The sequence below is a fragment of the Mesoplodon mirus genome, assembly GCF_964341445.2.
Source record: "Mesoplodon mirus genome assembly, chromosome: 12".
Lineage (NCBI taxonomy): Eukaryota > Metazoa > Chordata > Mammalia > Artiodactyla > Ziphiidae > Mesoplodon > Mesoplodon mirus.
In genome coordinates this window covers 13,548,325-13,563,386 of record NC_138988.1, presented here as the reverse complement: position 1 = coordinate 13,563,386, position 15,062 = coordinate 13,548,325, and the positions used below count along the sequence as shown (strand labels likewise).

The 15,062-nt window shown below is 39.1% G+C and overlaps 1 protein-coding gene across 7 annotated transcripts in view; it reads left to right on the top strand.

The window, feature by feature from the left end:
* CNTN4 (contactin 4) overlaps nt 1-15,062 on the top strand; it is a 547,079-nt gene that overhangs the window by 48,356 nt on the left and 483,661 nt on the right. For all 7 annotated transcript variants that reach the window (XM_082637407.1, XM_082637404.1, XM_082637405.1 and 4 more), the window contains one exon: nt 13,584-13,725. In XM_082637407.1, the coding sequence (XP_082493533.1) occupies nt 13,671-13,725 (55 nt within the window). In that variant the 5' untranslated portion in view covers nt 13,584-13,670. The remainder of the gene's footprint in view (nt 1-13,583; nt 13,726-15,062) is intronic.

The window sequence follows — 15,062 nt, the reverse complement described above, 5'->3', positions numbered from 1 at the left end:
CCTGCCTGTCCTTGTTCACCTGCACTGTTCATTTACAAATGCATGAGGTATTTCTGGAAGTTATTCTCAATTAGAATGTAGCATAATGTTGTGTGTACTGAATAACAATGTGTGAAATATGTCCACTTAGCACAGTGAAGTACTTACAAAGATGTGAAGGTTTTTTCTTTTAAAACTCTTTTCTTGTATAGAACAAATTATTCTGTGTTGACAACTGGACCCTGAGATATCCCGTGTGTTTATATATATATACACACACATATATGTGTGTGTTTGTATACATATGTGTGTGTATATATAGTATGTATGTCACAATCATAATATATATTCACAATCAGATATATATATATACACACATATATATGTATATATAATGTATATGACTTATATACTGTTTCTATATTTTATTCTGGCTAGTTAACATTGCTCAGAAATGCAACTTCTAACGTCCAAACTGAAGGGTCTGTGGAGTTCTGTGGTTGTAATGGAGGATCAGGTGTTAAAAAGTAGTGGGACAAAGCCATGGGTTAAGGTTTTGGGGATTTGGATCAAAGAGGGGCTTCCTTGGAGTCCCTATTAATATCAACAAAACAGAAGCAATACACTTCTCCTCTGATTATTTTCCTGGTTTCTCTGAGCATGCTCATCGTGGCTCCAGACTCATTCCTCAATTGTGTGAACTCAGGAGAAAGTAGCATCTCTTGGGCGGAATTGGTGCCAGAGCTTTGAAGTAACACAAGTCTGTCATTACAACCTGATGCATTTCCACTACCATTGCTACCGCCCCACTTGAGGGCTTACTGTGAGCTAGGAACATAGTTAAAGTACATACAAAAATATTCATTTTTGATTAGGAAAATCTGCCTTCTTGCACTCAGCTAGACACTTGGAAGGCTATTTCATTGTATTTATGCAGGTTATTCTTTCTCATCCTTCAAGATTCCTGGTTCCCAAGTAGTTTTTGGTTTTCCTCTAGCAGAGCTTCTCTAAGGTAACTTGAGGTACAGTCTGAGCCTGAAATGTGATGCTAGCGAGGGTCAGATGAGAACTTACATATACTTACAGTAATATACACGTAGGCAGCAGGAGGACATAGTTCATCAAGTTTCTTCCTACACTTGAAAATACTTTCCTGAAACTTGCAGCTGAGGTGTAGTAAGTGAAGGGCTGGGAGGCAATAATATAAAAACTTGAACTGTGTGCAGGAATACACTTTAACATAGGTCATGGACTTGAATTTTCCTAAGTAACTACAACTATTTAGATCATTCTTTTGTTGTTTGCCTCATCTCTGAAATAACCTCAAAGTTGAAGTTATCACTTACTAGAATTATATTCTCAAAAATGTTTTCATAGATAATTCAACTATGTCTTAGTTTCCATAGGTAAATAGAATTGCTACATTTTGTTTTACCAACAGCAGACCTAGACTGCTAATTTAGGGAGGAAGTTTGATGTCATGAAAAAATATGATATAGTATTACAAGTATTCCCATCTTCATACTTTTGTCTCTTTACATAGATCTCACATGTCATTGCAAAGAGCTCACAGTGATTACTAAATTAAAAGTTTAGGGAAAACCTGGGTGTTGTGTTTTTAGCATACAAGAAGTAAAGAATTCTGGCTTTATTTTTTCTTCATTAAGAAAAGCAGAGTAAACTTTTTTCTTCATACCTTAACTTGTCTGTTCAGCAGTCTAATTTCAGTTAAATTGGAAGAAAGTCAGTATTGTCAAGATGGATTGCAGCCTGGGCATCCAGACATTTTTTTTTTTTCCTACATCATTTTTCCCCTGACCAATGTGTCTCCTGTGAGCACACTTTAATGATCATTGAACTTTCTCTAGAAATGATGTGGCGTACCTAAATATAACGTCTAAACTGGCATTATGTGTGCACATATCTTTCAAGGAGGATAAATCCACTGTTATAAAAACCAAAAATGGATTTTTTTTCAAAATTTTACTCTCAGGCTAGGAAATAGTTGATGCAGTATTAGCTTTATTCTGAAATAATTATAGGAAAGTTACAAAAAGGGCTACAGAGTTCCTTTTCACTCTGGTTTTCCTAGTGTTAACATCTTACATGGCCATAATATAGTGATCAAAAGCAGAAAAGTGACATTGGTACCATTCAGTTAATGAAACGGCAAGCCTTATTTAAAGTTCACCAGTTTTTCTACTAATGTCCTCTTTCTCTTCCAAGATCTAATCCAAAATCCCACCTTGTTTGCAATATTCATTTCTTTGTACTGTCCTTTAATTCATGACAATTCCTTAGTCTTTCCTTTGGTGATCTTGACACTTTTGAAGACTGCTGGTCAGTTATGTTCTAGCACCTTACTCAACTGTCTGATGTTTTCCCATGATCACACTGAGCTTAGGCATTCTTTGCAAGGAGACCACACACGAATACTGTGTCCCCCTCAGTGCTCCATGGCAGAGGGGACTTGAGGCCAATATGAATTGGCACTGGTGATGTCAGCCTTGATCACTTGGTTAAGAGGGAGTTGGCTAAGTTTCCTCATGTCAAATTATTCTTTTCCCCCGAGTCTTAGCTTTAGACAAAGACGCATGTATTTATTCTTAATTTGCTAAGTATTGTATACTCCCTATACTCTTTTATACCTCAGTTTCCCTGCCTAAAAATTATAATACTGGAACCTAACCCTCATCCCAAACAGTGTAGACTTAATACACTGTCCTTTGGAGATTCTCAGATAAAAGCCACTTTATAACTGGAAATGATCACTCTATCACATTTTAAATAAGAACATAAGTAGAATGGTTAAAGTAGATTGGCCGCATGTGCTCATCTCACACCCAGAACTACAGGGACATCTGCTCTATATGTGACAGGCCAGGCCTGAAATCTCATTCCCTGAGAACCAACTAATGTTTGCTCAATTTGGCCTAAGTCAGCCTGATTAAACAAAGAGCACACTGATCACTTTCTACCTATTTTGACTATTAAACTAACTGATGAATAACCATGCATTGATAAGGGCTATAAAAACGTTTTTTTAAACTGTCACATTTGCAATTTCTGCTGTTCTTATAAGGGAGGAAAGTGTCCCTTGGCATGCTAATGATTCTGGATCCATATGCAATAATTCAGTCTCATTAGTTTGTATCTGATGATGACATATCCCCACCAATGCAGAGAAAGGCATCCTTCACACACAGGTTTACCAGCTGTCTCCTCTATTTTTCTTTTGGAATATCACCACTATCCGCCCTGATACAATATGCTGAGAAGAAGTTAGCCACTTACAGGTCTAAGAGAAAGCAGTGGAAGGAATACCAAAGAAGTAATTGACTCACTTGCCTCTCCAAGCCTCACTTTCTTCTTTGACAAATGGGAATAATGATATACCTACCTCTTCAAGTTACTGTGCGGATTACATAGTTCATGTAAAATCTTTGGATAGTAACAGATGTAGTATGTACTCAAGAAAAAAGCTTGTCGTTTTCTCTCTCTATCATCTTTCATGCCTGAGATACAGATCAGGGTGCAAAAAAATAAAATAAAACAAGAAAACAGAGGCAAGCACTTGCTTAAATAGTTTTGTATAATATGCAGTGGATTTCTGGAAAACTATTCGATACCAAAGAAGGATTCAAAAGAGTTTGTCAGATGATCTGGAAACGTCCTATCATCTGCATGCAGTCCTAGACCAAATGACAATGATGCCGAGGTGTGCCTATAGGAATTTAGCTTATTCTTCAAGAAAATGAGTTCCATGGGCAGATAAACTGGAAAGTGCACTAGAATGCAAACTCCATGACAACAGGACTTTGTCTACTGTGACATCAAGGGTCTAACATACTGTGTTTATTCATCAAATTTTATTTAGATAATGTTCCAATATATTTATTTCTATAAATAATAGCAAGGATCTAGAATGTACAATTTGTTTACCATTTCGTGAGATGGCAGGCTATGAATATAAATCCTGTTTTACCACTTCACTAAAGAGTAGGGTAGTTTCATGTCCCACACTCCACTTAGACTTCTAAGCTTCCCCTAGGTAAGACAAAGTCCATGTTAAGACTGTCTTAGAGTGCTAACCATTTTACATGCATTAGCTCACATACTTCCCTATGCACTTCTGATGTAGATGGCAGTCTCCATCTTATAGACAAAAAATTGGAGCATCCAAATAACTTTTCCAAAACATTTCAGGCATTGGATATAGAAAACCAAGGTTTGAATGTAGGTCTGTTTCCAAAGGTCATATACACTCTTGATTCTTACTGACACACTTAACTGGTTGTCCACTGTTACAAGCCCCCCTAGAGCACTGTGTTATTTATACCGCCAGTAGAATAAAATAAGCTCCATGAGGGCAGACTTTGTGTGTCTTATTCACTTCTGTATCATGTGGCATGTCAATTAGTAGAAATTTAGTTAATAATTTGTGAGTGAAGTACAGAGGATAAATGATTTTAGCCTGTTTATTTTTTATAGCCTGTCATAATTTGTGCATTTATGTTTGCAGTCTTATTTCTACTTCTGATTAAGTAGGTACAGACTCTTTTTTAGGCTACCACCTATCTGATTTGGCTGTCCAAGCAATCAGCAAGCTGTGCATAGTGATGAATATACCGGTAGCTTTACTTCCCCACTAAGTGCATCCAAGTAAAAGCTCTGAAAGTCACATGGTTCTTTCCACTTTAAATCTGACACCTAATATATTAGGTATTAGAGTGTTTTGTGCTTACCTTTAGCTCTTCTTTGGTTTAGGTGATTAAAAAATGCCTGTTGCTGTCTGTATGTGCAACATGCTTCATTACCAGTGATTTATGTGGGAGTTTAGCAGAATTGGCACTCTGCAGCACACCAGTGGGCAGAAGGAAAACAAACGTGAGATGATTGCTAAGAATGCTTCTTTCCTGCTCTGTTGGTAGCAGCCTTAAGAAAGTTTGCAGAGTTTACTTCCCATTACCCAGAAAGCAAGACTAAGACTGGCGTCTCTGGGAAATGTCATTTCCCCCACCCCCAAATTCCCCAGGTTCCTCCACGCACTCTGCTCTGATGCTCAGGAGGGAATGCAATGGGTCATGGGTTTTTCCCCTTTGTCACAGTGAGCTTCCTGCATCCATGTGTCTCCTGAAGCCAGGTGCTTCCACTGCTTGTCCACCTTCTTTTCCCAACAAGTTTACCTTCTCAAAGCCATGCTCAACTTTTTTAGCAGAATCCAACTAAAGAGATTTTCTCTTATATTCCTTTCAACAACCCTGAATCATCACCATCACTTTGCTGAAGAGAAAAGTAAGACTAACCTAGGTTAAATAACTTGCCCAAGGGCAACATCTAAATGGTAGAGCTGGGATTTAAAGCTGGCTTGTGTGATTCTAAAGCTGATGTTTTCAACCACCATAGGGAAGGCAAATAAGTTTTTATGTTACTTATAAACCGTATTGATTTTGTTGTGCCTGCTTGAAATGCTACCTGGAAAAGATTCTGGGACTGCCCTTGGGCTAAGTGGGAGAAGGTGCCATGCTCAGTTAGCAGTGCTTTCCCTGGGAAGGGGCCATGGAGGTGCCGTGTCTTTTCCTGTCTTCTGCTATGGTCTACTTTTGTTCTCATTTCTGTTGTACTGAGAGTATACTAATATGGGAATGATATTCTAAAGGGAAGATGAAGTATCAGAGAAGCAGTCTAAATAAGAGGAAGAAAAAACATGTATCTTATACATACTACAGTTAATAAGCCTGTGTTATAACTATTTGGGAGAATTTCAGAAGAATGGATCTATACTCTGAAGTTAAACTTTTAGGGTTGCTTTCTAGGGTGATGGAAATATTCTACATCTTGGTGGTATAGTAGTGATATGACTACATACATTTTTGAAATCTCATTAAACTTTACACTAAAAAGAATGCCTATCAGTGTATGTAAAATATACTTCAGTAAACTTCTGGGGAATATATTCAGAGTTTATGTCCTATCTCCATTACTTCTCAGCTCTAACTAAAGACAACATACTTAACCTTTAAAATGATATTGTTGTCTACTTAAAGTGTTGTTTTAAAGAGTATATGTGTTAATACTTAATAAGGGACTACTACATAATAAGTGCTTCGTAAGGGATATCTATTATTTATCATCTCCTCAGTTATTTCATGTTACATTCTACCATTACTTTGCCTCCAACGTTGTTTAATCACATATCCTTTTATGTTGCTTTTTAATTACATCTGTTGTATTGGAAACTCACAAATATGTAAGTTTAATATATGAATAATTGCATAATATATTTAATTATATCTTTGAATGCAAGGCTTTTCTGTTTTCATCTAAAGGGTGCTAGAACACGAACCATATCTGTTTGTTTTTCAACTGAAATGTAAAAGTGTTCAGTATCTACATGTCCTAAATAAGTACTTATTAAAGCTGATGGGCTACAAGCTGTGTTTGAACATAATGAAAGCATTAGATATGGTAGAATGTTTAGAATGAATCTGTAATATATACTTAGCAAATAAAGAGGAAATTATTGTCTTAAAAAACCCAACTATTACAGCAAGGAAACATAAGCAGTTTACTCTGGGACTCAGTTGAAAAATTATTAACCAAATTAAATGATGTAACTAAATTTGGACAACAGTGGAACCAGGTGTTTGTGTGTGTGTTGTGTATGTGTGACTGTCATTGGGAGTGATTATATGAGAAAGCTGAATTACTGTCATCCATAAGAGAAGCTAATAATACATAAGACCCCCAAATCAAGATATAGTATTATAAGCATTTTTTTTGTGAAGATTGCGATACATATCAGAAAGGCAACCTATTTTCCTTGGGAAGCAGTTATCTGAGGGGAGTAGGAGTAGGTATTTAAGCTATGTTTATGTATTGCTTTAATAAAAGTAAAAATTAAATACAGCTTTGGAAAGTAGTACGGTAAGTGATTACCTGGTGGAGACTATGAATGGTGAATATGTATTTGTGGCCTGGGATTACATTGCAGTAACGGCACCATACATAGAACTTAAAAGCAGTGTATCTCAGACAACTTTGACGCATGAGAAGGGGATATCATCTGAGAAATTGTGAGATGTCTAATTGGTGATGACAAAGGCAGAGTGACCACCATTCATTTATTGAATTAAGTCTTTTGAATACACACCGTTTTTCCGATGTAATGATGCAACAGGACTTAAACGATTTTTAGAAACAGGCTGATCCAGACCACTTTTATTGGTAAAGAAACTTGCCCAGCAAGTAAATAACAGCACTGAGCTACGAACCCAGTTGTTCTGAATCTCAATCCAGTGATCTTTTGAAATAACACACTTTGATTATTGCAATGACTTCAGTTCTTGTTTTTAAGATGGTCTCCTGAGTAGCAAAGTGTAAAGGTCTAACATCAAAGGAGAATAAGGTCAAGGAGAAAATTTGTTGAGAAAGTGGTAGTGCGTATATATTCTAAGAAACTTTAATATGGGATTTTTATAAATAGTGTGTAGAATTCTTTTGGCTCTCAGAATGTCTAAAAGATATCCTTCAGTGACTGAGTTGATAAGATGTTGGCTAGCTGGCTTTTATGCCAGAGTGTGTCTTAATGTAATCATCATATTTCTGGTTAGAATTGCTACAAGTGGCAGACACCATTCTGCCTAGAAAGCCTTTAAAAATGGGGTTAATTGTCCCCATTTAGCTGACCCTCTGTCCTCAAAGTCCTCTATAATATCTTATGATGGAAATAGAGTCTCAGTCAGCCACTGAGTAGCTGGGTACCATCTACATAAGGAATTCCATCTCATGCGTGCCTACCTGTTGGTTAATAAGTGCAGTTTTCCAAATGTATTATCCAGTCCCTTTTATATCTTCTTTACACTGTCCTCTTAATACTTTCAGATGCTTGGGACAAGCAATCCAAAGAGAAACCAAGCAACACATATTTTTTCACATTCCTGGCAGACTACTTATTTCAGTCTCCACTGAAGTAGGGAAGACCTCAAGGAAATAGACATGGAAATATGTTTCTTGTAGAAGATAGAGTAAAAAGCTGGTACAAGGAGAAAGTCTATTAAGCTAATTTGATTGCTATGAATTTTCATTATCCAAGAAGAACCTGTAGACCAGATACCATAAGGATAGAAAGTATAGATTATTTGTACCCCTAAGTTGGCATATAAACTAAGTTATATAGTCAGTAATCTTTTCTACCCAGCTGAGTTGTCATCCTTTTGTGGGCAGAGGCCTTGACCTTGACTCTTTGCATTCTGCATATTACCATTTGAATAATGAGCACTCAATAAATATCTGTTGACTGACTGAATATTAAGATTTGACTATATGCCGTTTTCCCTTGAAATGATTGTCAGGTTGCTTTCTGAGGAAGCTGAATGTGTCTCCTGCTTTCAGTTCTGCTCACTGCTTCCTTGCCATTATGATTGACTGCACCGCTTATTAGTTAATTGTAGAGTTAGAAAATGCTCAACTATACACTGGGAACTGTGGATGATCCTTTTTAAAATTCTTGCCTTAAGAATGGCTGCATCCTAAATAATAATTAGGAAGAAAACAAATGTTCCTGTTGTTCTTACATTTAGAGGGAAAGAAGCATTCCCAGCTGTGCTCTCACAAGGAGTTCTGAATTCACACTAGTGAAATGCAGTCCTCTGACAAGGGCTCAGCTCTGAAATCCATGCTCTACTTTGCATTATGAATATTATGCAGATTCTGTACCTCTCCTCCCTGGTATCTGGCTTCTATTCTGCAGAAGCGCAACATGAAAAGCAGAGTTAGAAGGGTTACCACCAGAACTTTATGTCACCCCTTTAAAGACACATTGCTTTATTTACATTTCTGTTGCTGTGGTAGAAAAGAGCACAGTACTTGAAGTATGAAGACCTAGATCTGAATACTGGCTCTGATGATTTCTAGATGTTTGACCTTGAACAAGTTCCATTCATAGTCTAATTTCCAAGATCATAATTTTAAAGAGGATTAGTGATACCTGACCTCCAGGGTTGTGATGAAGGTTAAATAAGAAGGGAATGTAGGGCTTCCCTGGTGGCGCAGTGGTTGAGAGTCCGCCTGCCGATGCAGGGGGCACGGGTTCGTGCCCCGGTCCGGGAAGATCCCACATGCTGCAGAGCGGCTAGGCCCGTGAGCCATGGCTGCTGAGCCTGCGCGTCCGGAGCCTGTGCTCCGCACGGGAGAGGCCACAGCAGTGAGACGCCTGCGTACTGCAAAAAAAAAAAAAAAGGGAATGTAAAAAGTACGTAGTAGATCCATGAAAGATGTTAAATTTATTCTTTCATTTACATACTATTTATTGACTGCCTGCTCTGTGCCATGTAATTCTCCATGAGCCTCTTAAATACCTATGAAAAAACAAATATTACTACCTTTGTAAAGTTTAAAATCTCGGAGGGGATTTGAATTAGAATCTACACAATAAGAATAATTGATGTTCACTTTCAAAACATAGATCACTTAAATCTTACAACCACGTGTGAGAAAGATAGGGCTCATGGTATGAGTCCCAAACTATAGATAAGCAAATATGTTTACAAAGGTTGTGGCTTCCCCAAAATTGATAACCAGTGGCAAAACCAAGAAGAAATAACTCAATTCACTTAATTCCAAATCCAGTGTTTTCCCACTCTGTCTTACTGCCATGAGGTTTTGAAAAATGTGGTGAATATTGGAAGTATACTTCATAATTAGAGTTCACCTGTTGAGCAGAGGAGACAAGCAATGGGGAAAATAGATATTCTCTGTTTCTGGGGATTGCATGTAAAGCAGATCCCCATACAGGGAAACCAAGTTTATTCAGAACTTCCCCCTGTTTAAAGTTATTTCCACCCTCTCCTAGTCTTCAGATTCAGGTCCAAACTCTTTAATATACATTCAAGGCTGTTTGGGGATCAGGTACCTGGCTTAGGCAGTGCTGTACTATGTTTAGCAAGGGTGGCTACTAAGTGTCAAGGCCCTGACCTTGGTGCCTTCCATACCCTCTCACTAATCCTTACAGTAAGCCTGGATGATGGGTATTCTTGTGATCTTACAGATGAGCCACACAGCTGGAGAATGTAGGGCCAAGATTAGAGCACAGGTGTGAGTCCGCCCATTGTGCTCCTTCCATTTTCTTGTGTTGCAGTAACTTGAAGATTCTCTAAATTCTCATGCCCGTCAGTTGCCCTTGTCACTTGGCTTAGAATTTCCTTCCTCCCTCTTATTTATCCTTTAAGACACAGTTCGAACTGTTAGCACCTTTGGAGAGCATTCTTGAAGCCCCTGCCCTACCCCACACCCTGGCTCAGTTAGGTGATGTTTCTTTAGCATCCTTAGCACCTTGTCCTTAATAGACTTATTACGTGAATCCCACAGAAATATAATGCCTGGTTTAATCGCCTTTCTCGCCAAGTAAACAGTGAGCTCCTTGAGGACAGGGCTCTTACCTCCATCACCTCTGCACCTCCACCCCTAGCATTGTCCCTGCCCCCAGTAAGCACACCTGCTTATTTGTTGAGCTGAATTAGAGCATTTGGATACCAGCAGAATTTTAATTTAGCAAAGTGCTAAAAGCAGTCATTATGTGATGAGACCCTGCATGTAGATTCTTGGAAAACAAGATTTTTTAAGGAAGAACTAAATCATGATTTGTCTTACACACTTTAGACTGAGTTCTTTAGCATGAGTCTTGCTATATAAGAATTGTTTGAAGTGTTGGAGGCTGGAGGAGTTTTGCTGTGGAGCAATGTGTACAGATAAACTGTGGGATTCTCAATTATTCATATCCTTCTGGCTCAGCCAGAGAAAGCAACCCAGTCCTGTTTCATTGTGTGGCCCCCTCCTCAGGATTTACGAGTCTAATTCTTGGTCAAGGTCCCACAGTTAGTGCTGAGTACACTACCTTTTCCTACAGCCACCTTAGGGTAAACCAGAGAGAGCTCCAGGCTGCAGGGAAGATCTATTACTGCCATAACTCTCGCCTCATCCCACAGCTTGCTTTCTGGTTCTGGCAGAAAAATGGAAATTATGAAACTTTGTATCCTGCACCACAGTCCCACATGAGATTCATCAGTCTTCAGCTCCCTTCAGAAAACCCTCTGCTCTGGTTACGACTGCCCACTAGACGAATTACCATCAACGACCCCATTATTTCTGATTAGTGAATGTGAGCCTTACCTACCTGGATGTAAATAAATGCCAGTCGGGTTCTTGAAATCCTTCATCCTTAAAAATCTACAGCTCTTAACAGAACACACACTGTAAATAGCATCCTATCTTGAATTAAATCTTTATGGTGTAATTGGATACATTTTCTAAGCTAATTTTAATTGCTTCAAGAAACTGCTTAACAACATAGATCAATCCGCTGGTCTGAGATGACATTTCCGTCGCAAAATTAATTATTAATACCCTGATCATTTGCTAAAGACATTAATAGTTTTCATTGATCAGCACATCCTGTTTATCTAAAATGGCCTAATCACCATGCATGTCAGAAGAGTATCTGAACATATCCAGTTAGAGGCACGGCCCACTTTTCAGCCACATCAGCACATCAGAAGTTAAGAGTCCCTTTTGTCTTTACAGCATATCTAGTCTGGCTTAATCAGAAACTGAGCTATTTAAGGATGCAAAAGAAAGACGAGTTCTCTAATGATGGTTCTTCACTTTCTGTTCGCTTCATGGTAAACATAAAGGCTTCTGAGTGACCACGTGGTGTCAATTAATGCTAAGAGCCCTTGATTGAGGAGCTCATGTTAGTCCATGTTGATCCATGCTCTCATGTAAACCTGTGTTCGCTCAGTGTTTTCCTGGTAAGTGGCAGTGAGAGCAGAAGACCCAGGTTATCATCAGCTTAAAAACTATCAGGGCTACAATAATAATCATATCTAGCATTCGTATGGTGCTGTGTGGTTTTCAAAGAGGTTTCATGTACTTAACCAGGACGTTTCTTTTGAAACAACCTTGGGAGAGAGACGGGGTGGGGTACATAACCAGGACCTGGCAACTGGTTACCGCCCAAGCTATAAACAGAGTGTGTCTTCTGCTTTCCTAGATTTCTCCCTTATTTGGTTAAACGATGAATAGGAAGAAGCATCATTATCATCTTTCAAACACCAGTAGGAGCTCATCTCCTTTATGAAGTCCAGAAACTGTCCTCCTTCCTTCAAAATGGCGTGTTGTGTTGCAGTTTTATGAAACTGCAGGTAACTGACCCCACTGGAATAGGAGATTCTTACGGCTACATACAGCTGGGATCTCCATTTTGGCAGGTCCGCTGCCTCACTAGTGTCTGGCAAGCAAAAGGCACTCCTTAGATGCATAAATCCATGGCTGGCTCACAGGATGGATGGGAGAAGGGATGAGTGGATGAGAGCAAGCCAAGCACAGTGTTAGTTCTGTTTCACTGAGGTCATGTTGCAAAACTGTGGCACCTGAAGACAGTTTGGTGGTGTTTGGCTCCCTCAATGTTTTTTTTTTTTTTTTCCGTACGCGGGCCTCTCACTGTTGTGGTCTCTCCCGTTGCAGAGCACAGGCTCCGGACGCGCAGGCTCAGCGGCCATGGCTCACGGGCCCAGCCGCTCCGCGGCATATGGGATCCTCCCAGACCGGGGCACGAACCCGTATCCCCTGCATCGGCAGGCGGACTCTCAACCACTGCGCCACCAGGGAGGCCCGTCCCTCAATGTTTTAAAAGAATCTTTTGAAGTGGTTTCCAACATTTAAAACTTGGGAGATTTTCAAAATACAATAATATTTTCAACTTTTCTTTGAAAAGTTGTAAGTGCTCCTGCAACCCTAGGTCTGTGCCCCACATGTTAGCCATCAGCATGAGCTGGGGGGGGTGCCTGCCCCTTCAGACAGGATGTACCCTTGCCCTCCCAAGGGCCCGCGAATGCTGCCTGCTTCACCCATCTGCTTACCTGCTTTGTACATCATACACAGAACAAGCAGCCTCTCTTCACCACGGAGTTCTCCTGTTTTAAGATTCCTGGCTAACAGAAGAATGACTGTTCTTACTCATGCTCTAGATTTGTCCAAAAGAACCTAGTAGACAGCTACTCATACTTAGTAGGATTTTTCTCTGTAGGCACTGGAGCTGCACATTTCTGTTGCATTTTGGGGATGAAACATGGAGCATTGGGGGAAAAAATGTTTGAATTGATGGGGTAGTTATAATTTTTCACACATGTAACTCCATTCTAAGACTTCAGAATTTCTCCTTAAAGTCCACCAATGCTAGCCCTGTTTTGTTCAGTGGAATTTCTTCTGTATTCACTATTTTGGGTGTATTATTAATTGGAAAATAAATAAGAACAGGGCCTGGAAACTAAGGGACTGGAAAGGGTTGGTTCACATCTGATCAGAAGCTGTTCTTACCTGCACTCAGTAGCCACAGGGACCTACCAGCTTCAGTCTCTACCCAGGTATTATTGGGAAGAAGGAAAGGAGCCATATTTGCTTCATATTCAAAATTTAACATGCTTTCTCTTCTTCAAGAGTAGTTTTCCAGAAGTCATTTTTATTTGTACTCAACTAAAGATAAATTTTCAGAGAGCACAAGGAGAAGTATTCCCAAATCTCATTGTAATGTCTCTTCTCTCCCACAGATTAAAGGTTGAATGCAACTTAAAAGAAACAGCTATTTTATTCACTTGTTATTGGACTTGAAACTCCTTTGACCTCAGAAACTGAAGATGAGGTTGCCATGGGAACTGCTGGTGCTGCAGTCATTCATGTTGTGCCTTGCAGGTAGAGTGTCATTTTAGAACTTTTTGATTTAAAAATGCCACTGTATTTCACACTGATTCAAAAGCGGGCCTTCACTTTAGATGGCGATGATAAAATCGTAAGAGTGCGTGCTACTATGACTAGCATTTGCTGACACTTCTGAATACTGTCTCCTGATAGTCTTTTAGTGCCTCTTTCCATGGTGTTGTATCCAAAGCTAGACATTGGTGTTTCACCTGTCTGTCTGGTCCTTTTAGAGTTGTTTGAGCCATTATTTAGTTTGAAAGTTGTTATTTTTGCTCATTCCAGTGCTCAACTGCACAGAGATATTGGGCAATAAAACTGATAATACAGAGTATTGCCTACTTTGATGTCATTGTATGGAAGTGTATCTGGGTGACTCTTTCAATGTCTTTGTTGGTATCACTCTGTCTTTTGATACTTTCTTTTTCATGTCAATACACCTATAGCTTAGCAGGAGCCAGAAAGCATAGACACAAGGCTTTTACCATACTTTCATGGTCACCTGCTAGACAAGGGCTTTAAAAAGTTCAAACATGCTATTTATTACTTTCTTGGTTTTCTAGAAGATAGGAGCCTACCAGCTGACATACATAACTCATTGTTGATGCTGCCTAATTCCAGCATGCACTGAGAGTTGGTTTCCAGGTTGGGATGGTGGGTGTCTTTCCAGGTCTTTTTGAAATGAGTCTAGTTCGCCTGCTTTGTTATTCAGAGTGTCAAGTCCAAGAAGGACACCTGGAATATATCTGTGTTTTTACAACATAAAACAAAAAATAACTTTTTGGATCATCATGACCTTGATTCATGCATTCATTCAAATAATGTTATTGAGTATTTTACAGGGAGACAGCTCTGTGTTAATATCTGTGAATATACTCCTAAGCAAGACAGACACAGAACTCTATTAGCTGCATTCTATAGCTATATTGACCAACAGCTTGATATGGCAGATTATGTGCAATTGTTGAGTAATTAAAGGTAGTAACGGTAGTGCTTACATGTATGGATCACTTATTCATGCCAGGTACTGTGCTAAGCACTCCGTGTACTTTTATTTCATTGTCTCATGATCACTAGGAAGTATTTACTCTTTATTTTTACTTTTGTCACTATTATTATTAATATTTTTACTGAAGCATTAAGAAGTTAAGAAACTCACCCAAGATCACCAAGCCAGGAGGTGGTAGAGAAAATAAGGTTCCAACCCAAAGCTGACTAACTCCAGATTCCATAGTTTTGACCAGCTCACTATACAGCCTTGTGACTGTCTTGTCGATTTGTCCAGTAAACGGTTGCAAATGTACTCTTTAAGTTTTGGTTTTCACTCTTCCTGC